This window comes from Asterias amurensis, chromosome 11, assembly GCF_032118995.1.
Source record: "Asterias amurensis chromosome 11, ASM3211899v1".
In the NCBI taxonomy this organism is placed as follows: Eukaryota; Metazoa; Echinodermata; class Asteroidea; order Forcipulatida; family Asteriidae; genus Asterias; species Asterias amurensis.
In genome coordinates, this window is record NC_092658.1 from 15,015,898 (window position 1) to 15,033,648 (window position 17,751).

Sequence of the window (17,751 nt, forward strand, 5' to 3'; positions counted from 1 at the left end):
GATTATAGGCTACGGGTGTTTTTATTTATTTATAAGAAAGTGGCCTCCGGGTTGCCAAAAACATATCAGCAGGAAAGCAGGCACGTAGCTTATTGCTTGAATTACACTATTTTCAATAATAATTATACAAAACAACTTGCTTCTCACGTTTATGTCCAACTGTAACTGCAAAAGGGTGAGCAGTGTCACGATCTTAATGTAGGGCCGCAGATAACAGATACTGGAATTGCAATGATTAGATAAAATTAAGAAAATGCAAATCTTACATTTCCATGCGATCTCACTGAATAACAAACCACCAAACAACACAGTTTTAAGAGCGTTATTTGTAACAGACCAAGCTCAATACTAAATAATATCAGATACCTATTACAAAATAAATTGAACAGAAGACCGCCAACATGGCAGTTGGTAGAGCGCCGGCACGTTAATCCGGAGGTCGTTGGTTCAACTGCTGCTAGACTTTGTCCTTGGTAAACACCAAATCGAATAACATTAGCTTATACAATGATGTTGATCTGCATTTAAAGCAGAAGTGAACGCAGTTGAATGATGGTTACCGGGATGTCCGAATTGCCTTGGGTGCATGCACTATGCTTTGTAATAGTTTGAAACAGAACATTATTAAATCATAAATCATTTTGTTTATGAAGTAAGCTGAACGAGCCTATCATTGACATTGTGACCGTTATCACTCATCACCACCCTAACTGGGAATATTAAAGGGACTGTATTATATACACACCACAATATGCAATTTTTTCTTCTTTAGAAGACATAACTACTGCCCTACGGAATATCTCACGATTACAAGACGTCAACGACACAATGCCAACGGTGACACAAACCCTTGTTAAAATGAAGTCACTAAACAAAAGTGCATAGAGTAAGTGTACCGACTAGTTATTAAAGATCTTGATATTGAATACACTTGGCATGAAGGGAAGAAAAATATACGAAGCTAAGTTATGGCCATTATGAAAAACGTTGTGGGAGGGCGAATTGGGGAGAACCATTTTAGACTGCGTAATCTGACTTAGTATGTCATGAAACATGACTAACTACACGGAACCTATATGAGGTTCTGAAGGACATTTTTAGAAAGGGAAATATAAAATGCTATTAAATGCAACATTGCATGTCAAAACCCTGCAGTCGACAGGGCTGTTGTCAGCATATATGCTGACAGATTAATAATAATTTTTAAATTGTCTGAAGTTTAATGGTATGAATGATGTACCTTTGGTAATTATTCCACAAGTAAAAAATGACCATACAATCTTACTTGGTAAAATGCACTGAGAGCTGTTGTAGAAATATAACAACCCCTAAAAATCCATTCCGGTGGAAAAAATGATCGAATTATATGCAACTTAGTTCATTTCAAGTTTGATCCGTTTGTTATATTGTTCATAACTAACTGTTGTAAGTAGCGCACTTAATTAGCACTCTAAGGGGCTAGTTTTTATAATGATGTTAAGATGTTTTATTGATTTCAATCTCCATGAAAACTGTAACAAGATAAAATACAGAACAAATTTATACCATCTTGGTAAACAAACAAAGATGGTGAACAATGGACAACATAAAATAAACCTCACCGTTCACGCCTTTAGACCAGCTGTACTGTAATTCCTATAAACTTCCTTCCAGCATTCGCCCATCTCACCAATCTCACCTATGACTACTTTGACTCTATTTAAAGCCTAAACAAAATGAATTGTAGAATCAATGTTATGCAATGTAAAACAGTGTGATGCACAGTATTTTAGCAAATAATCGTGACAGATCATGTACTCACAAAATCCCTAGAAACAAATATACCCAATTTTCTGCGTAAAAAGAAACGAACTAAATGCAACAATACCCATGATATATCAAGCATCAAATAACAATAAAATCTTACCCACAAAATCCAAAATGGGGCAACAAGTAGTCTCCAAACAATCTAAAAAAGGTTGGAAGATGACGGTGTTTACAACAATTCAAGCATGGCGGCGAATCATGGGAAAACTTCGCTACGAGAGGGCGCTAATCAAAACCCTAAACTTGACCTTCAGTCAACTGACCGCTTGGATAGGAGGCACGCAAAGCCGCCAGTTAGGAAAAGGTTAAACTTTCCACGGGAATGGGAAAACATATCTTTGGGGATACTTCTAGCAACACAAATGCAACAGATACTTTTTGCCAGGAGCCATTTCTATTGCTTATTGCTGCTGAGGACAAAAGGTATTTTGTCTGCCTGGAAGAAGGGCGTCGAATCTTACGCGCTTCGGCCGCGGCACCATAGTGCATGCCGTCAATGTTTCATGGTTTATACACTGTAAAAAAGGGCGCTCAAATTGCCATGTCGACCATAATGTTCTAATGGATCTGATGAGGAATTGGAGCACATTCAACATTTACCAAGGCTAGAAGAGTCGGCTGATATTTTCGGAGGTTATTATCAAGATGATGAGTGGCTAACGAGCGGAAACATCTTCCGAGGTTGACCTATTAATCAACACTTCTAAACCTAAAAGGAAATAGAGGTTCTGCCGTCGATTTCACAAAGAGTTAGGACTCGTCTTATCTCGAATTAGGACGAGTCACTCTTCCTAACTTAGGATTAATCTTAGGGTCTGCATGCTACAGTGCAGGGTTGGGATTCGTCCTAAGTCCTAAGATTAGTCTTAAGTTAGGAAGAGTTTTGTGAAATCGACGGCTGAACTTTTCTCATACACAACTTTGCCCTTTGCAAGATTGCAGTAACGATTTCCAATTTTTTAAGAAATATATCTTAGAACTAATCTGCGGGGGGGGGGATCAATTTTATAAGGGTGTTAACAGGGAGTACTCGCACATTTTGCACTATCTATCCACGCCTTAATTTTATGAAGGTTAATTGTAATAACAGAAAAGTTTTGCCTTTATAGGTCATACCACCACCCAAAATTACATTAAGTTTACAATGCAGTGTAACTGGTAGCCCATGAATTTGGGCCCTTATGACGAGGGATTGCTCGTGACATTAAAAACAAAAGACACGTATAGACACGTTTGTTCATAATTAGTAGTCTAGCCAAGACCATGCCCAGACATGCGAAACTGTTTAATGACACAATTTATGCGCCGTTTTCCGTAGTGTGATAATAATTCTTCGCTTTAGCGATTAGCATGTGTGAACCAGCAGGATAAAAACACGAATAGGGGCCTATAAAATTGCTTAGTTTTCCCGCTCTGTCCGCGTCTTGTATGTCTATTATTACCCAACTATAGACTTCGTTATCGACTGCAAGGTGCTTGGTCTCACAACTTGTCTCCACACTTTCACTTCACGAAGATTTAAAGGGAGGATATCGTTTGGTTTGATAATCACTCTTAATATTAATGTCAATACATTGGTCAGACGCCCACAGCAGCTTTCAGAGATATAAAGCAATGGAACTACTGTTGAGAAACGACTTCGAAGTATAAAATAACATGGACCATTAGCATGATAAAACCCACACATTAATTAACATTAAGTCCATTGTCACACCATGACGTAATAAAGAGAGGGAAGTGGATGTCTTGATCTGAACCGTTTCTACCCCCATTTCTCACAGGGAATAAATTCAACTTTAATATTCGCTCATTACTTTTTCATCGGCTGTTCCAATGACTTTGACGCAACCTGGATGTAAGAAAAATTCAAGAATTCAAGATGGGGGCGATGCTGATAAAATTCAGTGCTCTGGCAGCAGAAATAACTATACCAAGAGCAACGCATTGCCTTTTGAGATATGACACAACACGTGACATTATTATTTACACTCGGGTCATCAGAGTTGACCCGGATTCGGCATCCCAGGGACCTGACCCATTGCTAGGGCATAGTCTGACCCAGAAACTGGCTCATTTTTAACACACATTCCGGCTCATCTGACCCAGAAACGGAGTCAGTATGCATGGGCAATGAGGTTGATTTGCTCGTTCACTTACAACCAAATTGGGGTTGTTTTATTCTATTCAGAACCGGTTAATAGAAACAACGTCAGGATGTTCACTGAGCTCTTTGAAATGTTGTTGTAGAGAAAAACACACATGGTCCATTCTCAATTCCTCAAACAGTCATACCCTGCATGCATGCAAGCGGGAGTTTTTAAATTACATAAGAAACAGTGTGTTTGGTTTGTACAGTATGATAGAACATCCTGACCCGGAGATTTAAGGTGGATTTCACAAAGAGTTATAAGACTAGTCTTATCTCGAGTTAAGACTAGTCTCCTCGAGTTTAGAACGAGTTACTCGTCCCAATTTAGGACTATAGCCTTTTTTGAAAGAGTCCGAGGACTATATAGTCCTAAGTTAGGACTATCTTTGTGAAATCAAAACAGGGCCCGTGGGACCCGCCGGCCCTCTGTGTCAAAATGACCCATAATGGGTCAAACTGACGCCGAATCCGAATTAAAATCTCAACTTTGACAATCATGTTGCGACTGAGTCAAGGGTGGATTTCACAAAGAGTTAAGACTAGTCTTATCTCGAGTTTTTAGTAGCCAATATTAGGACTAGCCAATATGTTTTTAATATCTCCAAGGACTAGCTTCTTAAGTTAGGACTAGTCATACTCTTAACTTTTTGTGAAATAGACCCCCCTGGTCAATTCTGACCCGGGAGTTGTTGAAGTGGTTAATGACAGTCAGTCTCCACAAAACAAAACTAGGTACCGGCCTACGATACACAAATAATAACAAACCCAACGCGTGCTGAGTGAAAACAGGTTCAACTCACTATCATGTTGCATATTATCGTGATTACTGATTGCCCCGCGCTGCTTTTCAGCTCGTAAGAAAACAGGCTATACGTTCCAGTTACAAAAACGACACTTTCTGTGTGGACAGCCGATGGAATAATAAAAATATACCCCGATTGACGCGCCATTAAAAAATAGGTCATATATTATAATGTTTTGATATTGGCTAGAATTTCACCATTACCTTCATCAGGCAGAATGTTCTTGACCCTGGGCCCAGTTTCATAGAGCTGCTTAAGCACAAAAATAGTTAAGCAGAAGCTTACCAGAACATGGTTACCAGCCAATTAATATTCTACGTGTACAATCTGTGACTGGTATTAGCCGACATTTTTAAGCAGTGTTTTCTTACTTAAGCAGCTCTATGAAACTGGGCCCTTTTATATATCGTACGAGAGACAGTCAAGTGCATTTTTGTTAGTGTTGTTGAAACAGTTTCGCCAGATCGAGGAAAAAATGGCAATAGCTATATACACAGAGCAGAGTGCCAGCCAGCAGGAATGACGCATGACGCCTGCATGTTTGCCATCATGTATGTGGATCAGAATGATCTTTTTTTGTTTGACTTCAGTTTGTCTGAACACACTGAATCCACTCTGAATGATACTGTATGCACTTAGACCACAATAGATGTAGAAACCTTTCTTGTAGACCATCGGCATAAAAAATAATCGCCATTTTGTTTACCGGGTTCCAGCTGACCAAATGCAGCCGTCGTGTAGCTCGTTGACATGCTTTTATATCGAAGCGAGACTAGGATGCCTAATTTGAACCACGGAGGAAGGATTGAACAGACAAGTGGGGACAAGTCTATGACCAATATCCTAAGATCTCACAATTCGTATGCTACAAAAGACGCAATCAAGCTGACTGAATTTGAATGTTTTCGTTTTGCAACGATGTCTTTCTTCCGATTGTTCTGGATCTACTTTTAAGTACAACTTTTAAAATGTCATTTACTAAAGTTATACTTATTGTAACTGAAGATAACGATCATTTAAAAATCGTAAATTATATTATGACATTAAATGAACCAATGGATTACATAGAACTTAATTCGATTCAATTTAAAATGCACATTTATTTAATTATACTTCATGAAAACTGATTTAATAATACTTAGCAAAAATAAATGAATTTAAGAAATAACCACAAATCCAGTTGTACAAGACATAAAAACTTTGAGTCAACTTCTGAAAGCCAGGGACACGGTGGTGAGATGCCCCACGTACAGATAAAACATAACATAAACAGGAACAAAACAGTCAAACAACTGTAGTATATGACATAAGTCCAGGCATTTCGTAAAAAGGGGGTCAGCCTCGGATGACAAATTGCACTAGAAAGTGTCTCAACTATTTTATGCTCATTGTGGAGGTGTCCACTATAACATATCAAAACTCTTCAGGAATCCTGGTGGTCGAATTTTCATGGCGGCCAACTTTTCAAAATGGTCACCATTGAACAATCTACCACAGGATTCCTTAAGAGTTTTGATATGTTGTGGACGCCTCAAGGAGCGTATAAAACAGTTGAGACTTTCTGTTGCAATGTTGATGTCATATCAAATAATGCCTGGACTAAAGTGAAGATAGATCATGATATAGCATTGTAAACGAGAACATTGACTGAGTAAATAATAAATAGCAAAAAGAGAACATTAGCTGAGTAGTTTCTGTTGGCATGGTGAGAAAAAAACTGTCATGAACTGAGAGAGGAAAGCTCTAAAGCGCTTTTAAATAGACCCAAAGATGATTGGGAATAGCATGACAATGTACTGCCTTCATTATTGGATACTTATTAATTAACTAATTAACTGTCATTCAAAATTAATATTTGTTTCAGGCTACCTAACATGTTTTCTTCAGAAAGGTGTGAAATGATTCCTTCACAAGCCATGCACACTTTAAACTAACCCAAGTCTCAGATGCGCGTATATTATAATTATAGATATGAACGAAATACATTTTTCTGTGATGATTTACGCAAGAAGCCAATAAAATTCATTCATGACTTGACTTGACACAAAATGTTTTGATAAGACTCGAGGTCTCATGAGCAGAACAAACAAAGGATCATGAATTCAATTTTCAGTTCTATGGTCAATTTACACGCAAAGCGATACCAGTAATTATTTGTTTCTTTGCAGAACCTTCCATACATGCGAATTACAAAGCGAACGTGTGTGTTGGTGTGAACTGGTGTTGAACTTAGCCACTAGAATTTATCAGCTACAGTTCAGGGCACAGGGGTAGGCCAATCAGAAGCGAGACCTATATATAACCGCTTATTTTGGTGTGGTAATAGTGAGAAATTGTTACCTATTTTTGCAGATACAGTTTAAGACAATTTAATATGTGATAATTTTAATATAATTTTGACTGGCATGTAATAATTTTATTGTTAACGTTTTTATTTGGAGCAGTAAATGTTCTCACGAGTCTTGTATCTGAAACCTGTCGTATACACGACTGGAGCGATTGCCCCCGTCATTACTTGACATTTTCCGGGAATGCAATGGCTTCTCAAATGCCACAGTAACCTTGCGACACAAGAGAGTTTTGATGAAGGCAACGTAGCCTTTCCGAAACGTCGGGTTCGTGGCTGCGTAAATCACACAGTTGATACTGCTATTCGCGTGACATAAGTTCACGAAGACTACGTACACGGTCCGGTTCCAAGTGTTCTTGGTATCGAAGAGAACGTAAACTGTGTAAGGTGCCCACATGATGAGAAAGACAAGCCAGAGCGTCATGACGGTGCGGAGTAGAGTCATATCCCTTCTTTTAATCCCACGTTGGCCCTGGCCCACTGCTCCTTCACTCATTCGTCGTAGAGTCCGTCGACTCTCCCGGACGAACAGTAGGATTCGAACATAACTGAAGCTGACTACGACGACTGGAACACCGACACCAACGGATACCAGGAATATGGTGTAGCTTAGAGAGGCCGTGTAGTTGAATGTACAGAACATGACCTTTGGGTCATAGGCGTGGTCTCCCCAACCAAGAAAGGCGGGTAGGTCCAATAAAAAGGCACATACCCACAACGTAGCCACCATCGCAGCCATGTTGATTCCGGGAGTGTATATCCTGTGATACCTATAAAGACAAATGGAAGATCTGGTCATTAACTATTATCACAATTTCCCCTGACTTCTAAAAGAATGCGCTTGAGAAACATAGTTTGTTTGAGTGGCCAAGTCAAGGTCGTTAACTCGCTGGATTTTTTACAACATAGACTGGTCCGCTGTCTCAGGGGAATTCCCCAATTGACTCGTACATGCACAAACAAGCCTTTTAATAATGTTGTTTAACACACCTGACCTCACACGTACAAATTTTCATGGGTCAGCCCCAAAAATTATGAAAACCATTTCTAGATGTCCTGGAAGGGTTATCCCTCGGTGTAGAAACGTCCCATAAGTATGTGCCTTTGAGGGGCTTGATTCTACGTAAGACTTCTACATAGATGCTATACAATGTAACGTGTTGCTTCGGTGCCATATCCCTTCATGTATTGGTCACTCGCTGGTTAAAGTGCAACACAATGCATTACCTCAATCAAATCATAAACCATTGACCTTTTCACACAGGAGCAACATTTATTTGTTTGTTTCACAAAGGGGCAACATTTATTTGTTTGTTTGAGATATTACTCTCATTGTTGGTTAATGAATTACATACATTTTAGTGGAAATACCGACTAAAAGCAATGATGTAATCGGCTGTGTAATTTGGAAGCCAAGCAAGGAAGCGAAATGTTTGAGTACCGTGTCAAACGTGGACACCGGTTCGTGTTGTACTCTCGTTCATGTTGTCTGCAATCATGAAATCACGGGCGATCTCAATCCAACTATACAGGCCTTCTGACGCCAACATGTTTTCGAATGGTACGCATAAAGACACAGAACGATCAAAGTCAAGCCGCCAAATGTGCCCAATAAAAATGTCAGCGACTGAAAATGGGGCAATGCAGTTTCAATAAGGAACTTATTGCCCGTAACAAAACGTAACATAGTTTGGTATAAAGGCTAATGGTAAAATTAGTTCACTACAAGGGATAAAAATAGTTTACGGGTTGGGGCATGTTTAGACTTGGTTCAAGTCGGGTCTGGTGCTAATCGAGTCCGTATTGAATTAGGCGAATAAGGACTCGACGAAAGTCCGACTTGGGTCAGGTGCAGAGCATTGCTCTGACATTACAAAAGGGCAACTATAAATATCATTACAGCGTCTGGTTCACTTGCACTTGCACTTTTGGATTGAATAATTCACCGTGCCTCAATTAGGACTGCAGGCCCTTTTCCTTGTTGTAAGCTTAAAGGTACATCCCATATGACTATAATGGAACAGTAATCAGAGACATACACGCTATTCAACCATAGTGGCAATTTAAAGGCAAATACCTTAGGTTTTTGGGACCGTTCGATCGGTTTAATTCTATAGACGTTTGGCCTATACAATAAAACTAACCTACTTATCAAACGTATATAGGCCATGTTGAGAAGTACTGCGGTTATGGAAAATATATCACATTCATCCCTAAAAAACGAAAATCTGCGGAGAAGCGTTACTGACAGTAACATTTCTCAGATGGTTAATTCCAACTAAAGATTAATGTTTCTGCATTAACGTAACCGCTCAAAATTTGCGGCAATATATTAAAAACTCTAAAACACCTTTTGAAGTGAAATTTCCGCTGGTTAGTTTTATGTACAATTACTGATTCAAACAAACACTAGGTTCCAATACCAACGTATGCTTGCCAATCCCTTAAAGTAAAGACAGCGAAAATGACTCGTGCTTTGTTTGTGATGTCGTGCATGACAATTGGTGCTACTTATTTGATTGCTCCAATCGAAATAATTCACGATGATTTAAGAGTCTTCAATAAAATATAAAAACTGGGACAGTATTTCAAGTTCGTTTGTTTAGCAGACTGTCGTTTTAATTTCGAAAATTCTCGGCAGTTCAAAGTGGTGATAGAGTTGTGATCGGTGATCATTATAAAAAGTACGCACTTTATTTCCCTGGGCAATTCAAAGCAACTGTCTCAGTGTTGGTTCCGTTTTGTCAATCACTCGTCATAAACTTGTCACCCTCGAGAGTGTCAACCTTACTTCCAATTTTGTTCTGTTATGTGCTGTGCGTATTATTAATGTTTTAATCCCGATTTAATCACAAGTGGATTACTCAATCAAGTCTGTTTATTTTTGGATGTGGGTAATCAATGTGAATGATCATTGCAAATGACGGTGATTTACCAACCCATGGGACTGATGTCACTTTCTTATTTCATCAGCGGCAACAACTCGCACCTTCGGCTCGACTGCAAGCGGGCTGTAATTGATTGTTTTTGGCGCTCTGGAATTAAGACTTAACATCGCGTGGTATTGATTCAGATTGGATCCCTCCTTACACCCAGTGTAACTCGGGCTCAAAATGTGCTCGAAAACCTCCCAGGTCAAAATTGACCCGAATTCCGGGACCAAAGGGAATTAACCAAAGCCCTTTCATTGAAGCTCATCCATTGAAGCTCAAACTTTTGTATTTTGTTTTGTTTTCAAAACAGCATAACATGTGAACTTTCGATCAGGAAAAAAAAGAAACAGAAATATAACAGAGTTCAAATTTATGCATTCAACTTTAAAATGCAACTTTAAGGGCCATAAAGCAGAAACATAACAGAATTCAAATTTGTGCATTCAACTTTAAAATGCAACTTTAAGGGCCATGAAACTGAAAGATTAAAATCGGTTAACTTGATTTCACCCTTATCAAACGGGTTGGTAATATTGACTGATTTGCGGCACGCATTTCGTAAGCAAACATGTTTAAGGACATAACTGAAAGCTGACATGTTTTCTGCTTAATAGACCAATGAACCAATCCGGCCTGTCAATCAAACTGTGCGCGTTTACCCATTTGACCAATCACAGCAATGTTTGTGGTCGGACAAACTCGGTCATGCGTGCGCGTATATTTGGCACGCGCGGCAGAATCGTGCAGAATGTCATTGGGAGTGCTCGTACACGTGTCTTGCTCACGTGCGCGGTGGGTGGAGCTTAGTGGAAAGTCGGAACGGTCCCTTGCAATGACCGCCATCTTTGATACAACGTGCACGCATGAAAGGCTGTCAATGGATGAGAGTCGCTCGCAGCGCGTACAATGCGCGTATTGTGTGTCATCAAAGATGACGTCATGCGCAATAGTCATTTGAATCATTACCAAGAAAACACTTTAAACATTTAAATGTTGCAAAAACTTACAGTGAGTTGTGGCAAATGCAGACATATCTGTTGATGCTAATCGCCATGATACTCCACAGGGAGCATGTGCAGCTCGTTGTGCAAAGAAACCCGAAGAAATCACAAAGTGCCGGTCGATCGTTGGGGAACATTGAAATCCCGTCCTTTTTGAGTAAAGAATGCACCGTCGAGAACTGTATGAGTGCCGACACGCACAGATCCGCACAGGCTAGATTGACGATGAAGACATTTGGGAGTCTTCGAAGTGGTTTATGAACCAGCACTGCCCCGATGACCATGACGTTACCTAAGGTACCAGCTACCCCCAGTACCAAGGTGATGCTCAGGAACCATGTGTTGGTAATTGTGTCGTTCAGGTACATATTTTGCGTCGTCATCCCAGGCGGCGTTATTCCAACCGGTAACTGTGACCAAGAGGGCTCAATACCCTGTATTGTCGACATCATCATTACAAAGCGACAGCAATAACACCTTTACACACCCAAACGTGTGTTTTATATGAATTTACACTTTACACAATTTCACACTTTGTAGCAACTCCTGTTAAAAGTTGGATTTTATAGCAGAACAACACTGACATGATGTGTCCAAACTCATGCCATCCATTCGGAGTTATGTAGATCACGTAGTTAACACAGTGTTGACGTATGTGGCGTTCCAGCCCTCGCTCAACCCAGCTGTGTTATACACACCCTTAGTCACCGACAGCAGAGCCTTATGTTGCTACGCAACACCATCAATCAACTGCAAAAATAGTATACAAATAATAATAATAATGATAATGGTAAAATATTTTTAAGGGAGCTTACAAATTTGGTATAGGAGAAAAACTCGTCTAAGATCACAGATTTACATAGAATTTACACGGTCAAATGATGATGATAGTAGAAAATATATCCCCTATGACATATCTGTCTGAAATGTCATATTTATTTGGCTCCATTAAATGGCCGACCGTGTTACACTGTTAGTTCGCAAAGTAAAAGAAAAACCGCGAAATTTCGAAGCCAAGTTGTGTTGATAATTATATTCTACTTTTAAAACATCTTTCTTACCTGTATTTCATAACAAACGGTGTCAAACGCTTTTTATAGACAAACTCGAGCGATCCAAGGCAACGTGTCAATTTTTTGTGTACCAATTGGGAGGATGTTTCCACAAGCGTGCATGTTGAATTCTTTATATAGCCCTTTTGCCCCCATTCAGGGTGCTTGTGCGTCGGGAGCCGATATGGGGAACCCCCCCCCCCCCCCCCTTAGCCCCATTCCTGGTGCATGCTACTGCGTGGTGGCAATATGGGGGAAACCCCCTTGGTCCTGCTGGCGCGTGTGTTTGTGGCCTTGGGGAGTTCCTTTGACCCAATTCTTGGAAATCAAACGGAGGCAACAATTATTCAAACTTTGCATGCATTGTGGAATACTGGTCTAATCGTCCGTTGAAACCTACTACCGGTTCTTTTCAGAAACAACACCCCAACTACATTAGAGATTACCATAACATAGTGTTACTGCAGTAAACCTTAATAATATATGCCTATTGTTGGCAATGACATCTGTCAACGCTTGCCTGGCCATCCGTGCAATCAATGTAAAACATTGAGTAAACATACGGACCGGCAGTATACGCTGCAAAAACTGGGGTGTTAAAATTTACACTAGAATGTTGTCACATACCCAAGATCTAGAGAGAATAACAAGTAATACCAAAGGGTGTAAAAAATAACACCCAATGTAATCGTGTTGGCAGAAATTTGTGTTAATGTTAACACCCTTGTTATAACGGTGTTAATTAATGATAATTCTTTTTCGGTATCTAGAACACCCATGGTGTCAATTTTAACACGTTGTTGTTTTTTGCAGTGTATACGTCCCCAGATAATTTTCTCTATCGGCCACACTCTCTGTATGTGTTGCATTTGTTTTGAATGTGAGAAGAGCGCGTGACGAGGCACTGCATGACCTCTTAAAGTCACCTGGAAGTGGTATTTTTTCAAAATAAAGCTTTTGTCACTAATATATGTGTTTTGATGAGTGGAATGTGAACAGTTAACTAAGGTTTTAAAAAATCAGTTCTTATGTTATTTACAAATTTAAGAGTAGACCCCGACCCGAGAGGGCGCTGTTCGTGACGTCAATCGAGGCAGACTTTGCCTGTAATGCGTAGAGTAAACACAATTGCAAAGCACATGCACGGACCAAGTCGTGAGTTTGTACGTTTAAAAAAAATGTTTTTTTTCCTTTTTTTCCGGCAATGCCGACCAGGTGTATTGCTGCTGAATGCAGAAAAACACTTTTTGAAATGTGCCAACTCACGACTTGGACGTACATGTACTTTGCACGTGTGTTTACTATACGCATTGCAGGCAAAGTCTGCCTCTATTGACGTCACAAAAGGGGTAGGCGGAGTCAGCCCCCAAACAACATATAAATCGTGACAAACAATTCTTAAAAAAAAATGTTTTATTGTTCGTAAGCATATACTCTTATGTTTGAAAGGAAAAATTCTATTTCCAGGTGACTTTAATTATAGTGCCACTCTCCAACAATGTTTTGTATAAAAAGTTTTTATATTCCAGTGTCCAAATCATAAATATAAACGCCACCACGAACAGGCGCGTGGGCTTGAAGCACAATATTCTGTCCAACAACTTATTATTCATTTAACTATTTATACCCTCTCTTTCCCCGTAAATAGACAGATCAATGACAAAAGAAGGTTTGAAAGGTCAACAACTGCGTATGACAAACCACGCAAATTATACGTGGATGCATAAAACTATTAATTATGCAAGACCTACTAATTAATTAAGTCCAGCTCCATTAAGCCTCTATCGTATGCATGATAGATGAGCATCTTTACAAAACCACATGTTGCCATTTAGAGCAACTGGAGATCACTGGAGCCTCGTTATTGTTGTGGATAATGCGAAATTGAAGACGTGTATTAAAGACAGTGGACACTATTAGTAATTGTCAAAGACTAGTCTTCACAGTCGGTGTATCTCAACATATGCATACAATAACAAACCTGTGAAAATTTGAGATCAATTGGTCGTCGAAGTTGCGAGATAATAATGAAAGAAAAAAACACCCTTGTCACACGAAGTTGTGTGCTTTCTGATGCTTGATTTCGAGACCTTAAATTCTAAACTTGAGGTCTCGAAATTCAAATTCGTGGAAAATTACTCCCCTCTCAAAACCTACGTTACTTCAGAGGGAGCCGTTTCTCACAATGTTTTATACCATCAACCTCTCCCCAGTACTTGTAATCAAGAAAGGTTTTATGATGATAATTTTTTTTAGTAATTACCAAAAGTGTCAATGGAAATGTGCACGCGTGTACGCGCTGCGCACAACTACCGGCCACGGCGACGATCAGTTTTAATTGGACTGAAAGTTATTATTTTAGTCCAAGCTACTGGTATCTGTTTTCCAACTTGATTGTTTTTTTTAAAGATGAGTGTATAAGGGCGACGAAAATTGATTGGCATAGTAGGTCAACCTTTTTTTATTACCAGAAATATATAGGAACAACAAAAATTATACTATAAAACATTATTAGAACCATGAGATCGAAATAAAACAGAATTCAGTGGCTGGATACATTAAAGTCACTGGGCACGCTTTGAGTAATTATTCAAAGACTTGTTGTTAATGAACATTAACAAAAACTTACTGATGGGTAACGGGCAAAAGCCCTTGGCTCTAACGGGCTCTAAGTAACTTATTTTTGGAGACAGGTAACTTCTCACGAAATATTTCAATCTGGGAAATACTTCAGGCCTGTAACCGGCCTTTCTCAGGCATAATGAAAGCACATAAAGTTTTGCAACAAGGGTTTTTCATTCATTATTTGCTTGCAACTTCGATGACCATTTTAAACAATATTCTTATGCATGTGTTGGGATACCGTACGCCAGGTGAGAATCATGGTCTTTTTGACAATATACCTAAAATGTCCAGTGCCTTTTTCGATGTCACTACCACTCAAAGAATGTTCACAGGTTGGTGGACCAAACATATTTCGATCAGACTCAGGATAAGAAATATTAAAGGAACACGTTGCCTTGGTTCGGTCGAGTTGGTCTATAAAAGCGTTTGTAACCGTTTGTTATAAAATGTATATGGTAAAGATGTTGTAAAAGTAGAATACAATGATCCAAACAAAAAATATGCCTCGAAATTGCCTGGTTTTCCTTTTATCTCGTCGACTAACACGGTCGGCCATTAATGGGAGTCAAATTTTTGACTGCAATAAATGGCCGACCGTGTTAGTTCGCAAAGTAATCAAACATAATACACCCTTTTAGTACGGGCCTTATATACCCCCCGGATACTAAACTTCTATTCGAAATCCGTTGGTGTTTAAAACCTTTGTTCTGTTCGGGGAAAATGGGCATGCTTGTGAAAACGCATGCCTACAACAGTTGGTTGATAATATTCTGACACTTGAATGCAATATTGACTGCAGCAATGACTGGTTTATACTCGCTAATTTAATGTTAGGGAAGCGTTAAGGGATATTAAGAAAGAAAAATCAAGTCATATTGCCTTAATATATCATTAGGCTATGTAGGCTACACTGTAAAAAATATCCGTAAAATGTACGGCACTTTACCTTGCAGTAGGGTGCCAAGTAAAGTGCCGTACATTTCACGGTGGAAGTTTTGCAAACTACCACCTTCAAGGCACAAAAGGAAACTTCCACCGTGAAACCTACGGCACTTCACCCTACAATAGCTGCCATTTAAAGTGCCGTAAATTGCACGGATATCTTTTAAGTGTATGCCATAGGCCTACTGTGATGCAAGAAAATTTATAATAACGAATTTATGTTTCTTTCCCTCTCCATAGGCCTTTATGTCCCTAACGCTTCTTCTATAAGTTCATAAACAAAAACCACTTACCAGGAGAAGATTTATAATAAATAAGTCTGAAGTTAATGTCAAAGTAGAGTATAGGCCTAGACATAGGCGGCTTATTTCGATAATTGCACAACCCGATATGACCGAGATACGAACAGTGGTATCCCGCTTTAACTGTGACCTAACTCTCACTGCATGCATGCACCATTGTCTTAATCTAAAACAGCCGCTTACTCAGCCAAACTATCTTAGTAATATAAGTAATATAAGTAATATCTTAGTTCTTACCATTTATCATTATAGCAGATGTCTGTCTTGCTGGGAAACACAAACACGCACAGAGTGGCTTATAGAAACTTCAGTGTGGCCATTCACACTGTGTTGTCCCGACTTGAAAATGTCCAAATACATAGAGTGCAGTACAAAGACTCCCGATGGTGGTTTTAGCTGGTGACAACGCGTAGGTTGAATTCTAATAATGTTTACAGCATGAAATTTTAGTTTGGATATGCAGACAGCCGGGGTGGCGGGCGAGTTCACTTGCCAGTGTCACATGTCAGTACAAAAACATGTACAGCATTGCAGGCCTATGGTTTTTACAGTGTAAACAATTCACATGAAACGGGTATGAGATCATGCGTAAGCTTTCCGGTAAAACTAGCTTTAGAAAGTGAAGTTTAAAGGCGACACTTGGAAAGAAAATGCAATGGCTAACCAAAGTTTTCAATCGAGGGGACAAGCAGTGTGGGGTGCGGCAAATACATATTGGGTTGAAGGGGGGGGGGGGTATGTTTAGTTTAATGTATTGGCCCATTCGTTTGTTCGTTGTTTCTAAAGTATCTTATTCGGGAGGCAAGGGCTGTGGACACTATTGGTAATTGTCAAAGACTAGCTTTCACAGTTGGTGTATCTCAACATATGCATAAAATAACAAACCTGTGAAAATTTGAGCTCAATCGGTCATCGAACTTGCGAGATAATACTGAAAGAAAAAAACGAGATAATACTGAAAGAAAAAAACACCCTTGTCACACGAAGTTGTGTGCGTTTGTTTTCGAGACCTCAAGTTCTAAACTTGAGGTCTCGAAATCAAATTCGTGGAAAACTACTTCTTTCTCGAAAACTATGGCACTTGAGAGGGAGCCTTTTCTCACAATGTTTTATACCATCAACCTCTCCCCATTACTCGTCACCAAGAAAGGTTTTATTCTAGTAAATATTTTGAGTAATAACCAATAGTGTCCACTACCTTTACTAAAAAGAAAGGTGATTGAGATTTGTAAAATATTTGTTATAATAGCAGAGTGATCACCGGAAAGCATGCTGAGCATGTATTTCTTTCTAAAAGTTTAAAATGAAGCTGAAAACCCCCTTTATGTTTGATCTATATACTAGTTTGAACCAGGAACTCAGAGTTCCACTCAATTTACACCAAATTTCTAATCTGAACATACTTTGTGCTTTCCTCTGTCCTTGAACATAGCATCCTCCCATATTCTTTGTACACACAATATTCTAGTCTTTGGAGTTTCCATCATGGAGACCTGGTTGTCCCCCTCGGTCCCCACACGGCAGCGAATATTCAAACAGCTACATTTGAACACACTGAAATACCACAGGTTTTTACATACATCAAACAAAGTAGCCTAAAATGATTTTGATTTTATTATTTTTTCTGAACACGCATACGATGTCGATACTTCATGGTTGATTTGCATTCTTGTGTCTGTTTTTAAAAATGTTTAAGGTTTTTACAATTTTGCCTTTGGCCGTCTTGGAACATTCCAAAATAAATTTGATTGTTATCAACAAAGCACCGTCTTGAATACATATCCCCTT

The 17,751-nt window shown here is 39.2% G+C and overlaps 2 protein-coding genes across 3 annotated transcripts in view; both read right to left on the minus strand.

Annotated features, from left to right (window-relative positions):
* Nucleotides 1-1,991, minus strand: part of LOC139944441 (arrestin domain-containing protein A-like) — a 34,116-nt gene extending 32,125 nt beyond the window's left edge. Inside the window, exons 1-2 of the mRNA XM_071941460.1 lie at nucleotides 1,907-1,991; nucleotides 1,602-1,706 (exon numbers count right to left, since the gene is read on the minus strand). The gene's annotated coding sequence lies outside the window, so the exon portion shown is untranslated. The remainder of the gene's footprint in view (nucleotides 1-1,601; nucleotides 1,707-1,906) is intronic.
* Nucleotides 1,992-5,694: 3,703 nt separating this feature from the next.
* LOC139943998 (melatonin receptor type 1B-B-like) lies at nucleotides 5,695-16,435 on the minus strand. Of its 2 annotated transcripts, none has more exons than XM_071940925.1 (3): nucleotides 16,201-16,435; nucleotides 11,049-11,792; nucleotides 5,695-7,878 (listed from the first exon to the last, which is right to left on the minus strand). In XM_071940925.1, exons 2-3 carry the CDS (start codon nucleotides 11,495-11,497, stop codon nucleotides 7,212-7,214), a joined length of 1,116 nt encoding a protein of 371 aa, XP_071797026.1. In that variant the 5' UTR covers nucleotides 11,498-11,792; nucleotides 16,201-16,435; the 3' UTR covers nucleotides 5,695-7,211. The 2 variants fall into 2 exon arrangements, with proteins under 2 accessions (XP_071797026.1, XP_071797027.1); XM_071940926.1 differs by lacking the exon at nucleotides 16,201-16,435 and adding an exon at nucleotides 12,104-12,191.
* Nucleotides 16,436-17,751: the final 1,316 nt, after the last annotated feature.

Excerpts from the sequence above, each read along its gene's own strand:
- LOC139943998 (XM_071940925.1), bottom strand. The coding sequence starts at position 11,497 with ATGATGATGTCGACAATACAGGGTATTGAGCCCTCTTGGTCACAGTTA. Across the intron at positions 7,879-11,048 it reads TGCATTTGCCACAACTCACT|GTATCACAGGATATACACTC; the intron begins GTAAGTTTTTGC and ends TTGTCTTTATAG.